Raw genomic sequence first — 5,812 nt, 5'->3', positions numbered from 1 at the left:
TCTCTTCCCCTTCTCCCCCGCGCCGAGCTTGTTGAGGCAGAAAAGATGGTGTTTAGGAAACAGGATCTCGCTCAGGGAAAAGCTGATTTCCAGCGGTTGCAGAGGTTACGGGGCTTTCCGCTCGGGCTTCCTCTCGGGCAGTTCCCTGAAGCGGCCGCGGTGTCCTCCCTTGCACCCGAGCGTGGCAGTGAGCTCGCGTGCGGGAAGCCCCCTCACAAGTAACTGCAGGGCAGCCACTGGCTGTTAAAGACTTCATCTTCCCGAAATAACTAAATAGGGAAACTAGGAGCTAAGGCCTTCCGCAGCAGATACAGACAGGGATGAGTTTGAACCACATCCCATTTGTTTGGTACTTCATGGTCATGGAATCATAGAATCACCTGGGTTGGAAAAGACCTTTAAGCTCATCCAGTCCAACTATTCCCAGCACTGCCAAGGCCACCACTGACACCGGGCACTGAGGCTTGGTCTACTCGGTTGAGGCCTCGTCTACCCGGTGTGTGAACACTTGCAGGGACGGTGACTCCAGCCCTGCCCTGGGCAGCCTGTTCCAATGCCTGAGCACCCCCTGGGCAAGGAATTGTTCCTCAGCTCCAGCTAAACCTGCCCTGGGGCAGCTTGAGGCCGTTTCCTCTTGTCCCATCCCTTGTTCCTTGGGAGCAGAGACCAGCCCCCTCCTGGCTCCATCCTCCTGTCAGGCAGTTGTAGAGAGCGAAAAGGTCCCCTCTGAGCCTTCTCTTCTCCAGACTAACCCCCCCCCAGGTCCCTCAGCCCTTCCTCATCACACTTGTGCTCCAGGCCCTGCACCAGCTTCGGTGCCCTTCTCTGGCCCCGCTCCAGCATCTCAATGTCTCTCTTGCAGTGAGGGGCCCAGAAGCGAACACAGGATTCGAGTATCTTCAAGCTTCTGTAGCTTCTTCTGAGGTCTTGGATCAAAAAGAAAGCATTAGACAGAACTCCAAATAAGTTACCTCAGAACTGCAGAGTTACAAGAGGGAAAATGATTTTCTTCTCCCATTTCTTGCTTCTGCCAGGACACATTCCTTTAGCAAGATGAGAATGAGCCCAGAGGGCAGGACCAAGCCTTTTCCCCAAAAAGAACTTTTCCAAGTATCAATTAAGAGCAACTGCTTTGTTTAAGTAAACAGAGACTGCAGGGAACCACAATATACATACAGTATGACTGATGGCACTCTTTTCTGTATTTAAAGGCAATCCAGAACTACCAACAGCAGTTAATATAACTTGGTCTTCAATCAATTTTAAAACTATACTACAGTGGCAACCAAAACCATCAGGTTACCTCTATACAGTAGAAATCCATGGGTAAGTAGATAACCCCAAGGCGTGTCCATTCATGGCAACTGAAGACAATGCAAATCGAGTGTGTGAATGTTTCTGAGACTGAATGTAACAAGAAAAGTGCCCAAACATGAGGATTTAGGAAAATTGCCAACCCAGCTGTTAATACTAATTCGTATCCAACTACAAGAATATCTGGTTCAGGCTTCTGGTTTCACCCACTTCAGAAGTGGAGAGTTAAGCTTTAGATTAATATTTCAGTTCTGGGGTTTGGTGCAGGCAAGCTGCACCATAGATCTAGGCCAGGATACTTTGAAGAAGTTGACACTCAGTCTGACATTTCATGTTTTATACCGAACTTCATCTTTTTGTGTCTTCCAAGGTGTCTGGACTGCGTCTTTCATCTTTGGTCTTAGGAGGAGTGTGATATGAGTCTGCATTTTATTCTAATTCTTGAGTCATAGTAAATGACTAATTTGTCTCGCTGCGTAATACTAAAAATCACCTTTGTTTGTCTACCTCTGTCAAGACTTCCTCTGTCATGTTTTATGTAAGCTGTGAAATATTATTCACATAGAAAGTAGCCACCTTATGAGAAGTGCCTTAACACCTCTTTCAATACTGCACAAAAACTTCCATGAAGTTCAGTAATAAATCTCTGCTATTCTTAGCTTCCATATTAATTCACATCTCATTATTAAATATGCCCTAAGGGGAAACTGCATCAACTCTCTTACACTGTAATGAAAATCACTATGTAGCCTTTAAAAGGGGCATAGAAATGAGAGCGCTCTCATGACTAATGGATGAAATATCAGTGCAATGGCCTCATGTGCTCATTTAATCTTTAATGGAGTTACTAAATTAATAGACTTAAATGCACACACAGAATGAATTTTATGAAATTTATGAATCTGGAGTTTCTTTCCAGCCACTTGTGCTTGCAAAAAATTGAAGTCTGCTTGTCCAAGATGCAGTATAGAACTGGGTATAGTTCTGACACAGAGGCACTTCTTCAGACAAGGTGCTCTTATGGATGAAGTGTGCTTAAATATTTGTTTTCTCACTTATGTACATTTGCAGAGTACATATGTTTGATCCCAAAGATCCAATCCCCCTTGTCCCTTTTCAAGGACACTGTTGCTACCTGACCAGTGACACCGTAAGACATTCGGTGAAGTGAGAAGGGTGTTCAGATGACTTTTCAATATAACTTGACCTACTTAGAGGAAAACTCAGTTGTGAATTACAAAGAGCTGACACTCTTGCTCTTTCAGCTGAGATCACACAGCTTTAACTTTCCTCAGTTCACCAGCAAAATCCAGGAAAAGAATTGAAGCAGTAATATCAAATCTGATTTTCCATTCCTTCTTATTAGGAAGTAAAATGGGGAAGTAACCCCTTTTCCTGGTTTCGTTCTTACTTCTCAAGTAAACGGATCCACTTCCTATCATTTAAAAATCAAGAGAAGTGCAGGGGTCATGGTTTTTGCCAATATTCTAATTCTGCAGTGAAAATTGCTGCTACTGTCTGGTTCTTAGTGTCATTTGCACCTGCATAAATGCAAACCCAAGTGACACACGCAAGGAGACATTAAACAATTAGCACTGGTGTCAACAGAGCTTCCTGGGGTAACTAGTGTTTCTTAAGGCAATAGTTTTCAGATGCAGCAGGGGTAACACTGTCAAAGTGATTTATGCATCTTATGGGGTTTATTCAAATAAGTCAACTGCAGAAAAATGAAAAATCAGGACTACTTATGGTTTCTATTCAATTCATATAAAAGATTGAATTTTTAATTTGTAGATGTATCCAATAACACATTTCTGTAATTAATATGGATCACATTTCATTTACTTGATTCTAGTTTGAATTGTAAAATATAGTTGTACAGATAGTGGGTTTGGATGTTTTTTCATCTCCTTTTCAGCCTAGCACACCTACAAGGCTCTTCCACTGGATGAGGAAAATCTATAGTTTGAGGGGGAAAAATGTTTTTTAAATTATCTGAATATGTAAAAGGCTGGTTGGAAAGTGCTGACGCTTCTTTCTTGCTCTTTTCAGACAGACATCTGACACCAAAAAGAAATGCATACTGACAGCAGAAACAGAGTGTGATGTCACTGACCTGCTCAGGAATGTGAGAGAGACCTATACAGCACACATCCTGTCTGTAACGTCCTCAGGGACGGATAACTTTGAAGAACCACCTTTTGCAGTCTCTGAAAAATTTACGCCTTACAGTCAGAGTAAGTAGGACTAAGTCTTGCCAGAAGCTTCGTTTCAGGATTACTTCCATTGACTCAAACAAGGTTGGGGTTGGGCCAAAAGGTTTTTTCCACAGATTCTTACAGTAGCCATACTGCTACTGGAGGGGAGTGTGTAAGGCTTTAGTTACCATTTGTTTCTCACTGCAGTGAGTAGACCATTTTATCTTTGTTAATAGTCCAGGGTTTCACTGTATTACTATGGCTCTGTAAACTTGTAACAGATTTGAGGAGGGAAGGGAGTGGAGGGAGGGAGGAAGAATTAAAAGCATGTTGCAAGGATGATGTCAGATTTTAATTCTGAAAATGCTTCTTTAGCTGTTCTCGGAAAACCAGAGATACAGAATTACACACAAAAAGGTTCCAGACTGAATGTTGTGTTCCAAGATCCACTTACGCCATACACATTTCCTAATGGAAGCTTTCAAAGTATTCGAGATATCTTCCAAAATGACCTGGAATACAAAATGTATTACTGGAAAGATCAAAGTTCTGGGAAGGTAAGGTCCAACTTTTTACATGTAGCAGTATTACAGCTACACAATTCCTGTGCTACCTTAAGAGTAAGACACCTGCAGAGGATGCTTTCATGAATTATTTTTATTCTTTTTTCCTTTACAGAAAGATGCAACAACAAAAAGCCATAAGTTTGAAGAAAGCATTGACAGCTCAAAGAACTATTGCTTCTACATACAGGGAATCATTCCCTCCCGCAAAGAAAACCGCAATGGTCAAGAAAGCATGGTGCTTTGTACCAGCATAGGAAGGAATATCTTAGATGGTAAGTGTCTGGTGAAGTTTGTCATACAGTCTATAGCATTCTAACAAAAAGTCACTTCAATTCTGAGCATATTTTTGCACCTCCTTAAATTGTGATGCCTGTTATAGAATAAACTGTGAGAGGACACAGTCTGAACATGGAAACTCCGGGGAAGAACTCCCACTAATTAGGAGCCCATCATCTTTAGCTGCTGGGGTTGGTTTTGGGGTTTTGCTCAACTGTTTCAATTACTTTTAAATTGTATGAGGTGATGACTGGTTACTGAGGTTTCAGATTGCATCACTAGCCTTCAGCTTCATTTTGTTGTTTCTGATTGTTTTCCTCGGATACTTCCCAGTAACAGGCCCCACAGTAAATGCTTGAAGGATTTAGCTCTTGTAGTCAGAACCGAACTTCAGTTACTATCTCAAAAGCAGACATGAGACTAAGACTTTCTTTACTGTTACATGACAAGGTCAGAGGTTGGCAGTTTGACTTCTTTACTGGTAAATAAGTTAGTGAGTGGTCAGTGGATCAGTCAGTCTAATTCCAGACAAACAATCTGGATAACACTTTCTTCAATGTGAAGTCATCAATAGTGATTAAATAATACTAAGTTGCTGTACTGTATCTGCACTCTAGAAAAGCTCTCTTAAAATCAGCAAATCAGCTCTCCCAAATTACCTTTCTTGTCTAGATGTATGTTTTTGTTTAGCATAACAGTCAAATTCTAGTAAAGTACAACTTGAATAAAAATCTCCTCTGTTGGTATTTGGTAGCCTCTAAGCTAAAATAAATTTCTGTTTGGACTTACTTTCACAGAAGTGTAGTACAGGGGTAAGGGGAACGGTTTGACTTACTCCTGTGGTGGTATTTTTAGTGCACTAAACTAGACTAAAATCTGGTGCGAACCAGGTGAAATAAAGCTTTACCTCAGTTCAACAAATTCAGGTTAAAACAAATTCAGCTCACACTGAGGTAGTCGCTCCACTCCTGTGATACTTAAAATACAGAAAGCATGAGCTTTCTGTAAGTGCTCCGTGAGCTTGGAGCACTGTGACATGATGGCTTCTGGTACCTGAATCCTGGAATGTTTTGGTTTTTTTTTTTCTCCCCTACAGAGTACGGAGCAGAAGTTTTTATCATCATAGCAGTGATAGTGATTGCGATCATCACCTCTGCTGTTGTCCTGTCAGTGATCCTCTGTAAACGCAAGAAGGCAAAAGCTGCAAGAGAAAAGGAACCGCTTAATGGTGTCTAAGGAAAAGTTACTATCAACACTAATGTTTAACAACAGTCCAAAAACAAAGAAAAACCCCAAGCTCCAAAAACCCCAGCCAATAACAAACCCCATAAATTGGGAAACATGGCAAAGCCTTTTAGCCTCTCTAATCCAGGAATTTTGAAGCCCAAACTTTACATGGATTGAAAAATCTGTTAGACAGTCACAGATGAAAACTCCAGAGGAAAAATCCTGGGTCAC

The 5,812-nt window shown here is 41.6% G+C and overlaps 1 protein-coding gene across 1 annotated transcript; it reads left to right on the top strand.

Annotated features, from left to right (window-relative positions):
* The first annotated feature begins 45 nt into the window (after window positions 1-45).
* On the top strand, window positions 46-5,590 carry F3 (coagulation factor III (thromboplastin, tissue factor)). Its single transcript, XM_010019907.1, has 6 exons — window positions 46-187; window positions 1,212-1,326; window positions 3,367-3,551; window positions 3,888-4,069; window positions 4,191-4,350; window positions 5,451-5,590. Exons 1-6 carry the CDS (start codon window positions 46-48, stop codon window positions 5,588-5,590), a joined length of 924 nt encoding a protein of 307 aa, XP_010018209.1.
* The last annotated feature ends 222 nt before the right edge of the window (window positions 5,591-5,812 follow it).

This window comes from Nestor notabilis, unplaced genomic scaffold, assembly GCF_000696875.1.
Source record: "Nestor notabilis isolate BGI_N333 unplaced genomic scaffold, ASM69687v1 scaffold6808, whole genome shotgun sequence".
NCBI lineage: Eukaryota > Metazoa > Chordata > Aves > Psittaciformes > Psittacidae > Nestor > Nestor notabilis.
Note: the sequence above shows the minus strand (reverse complement) of the source record. Positions and strands in the feature narration are given on the sequence as shown.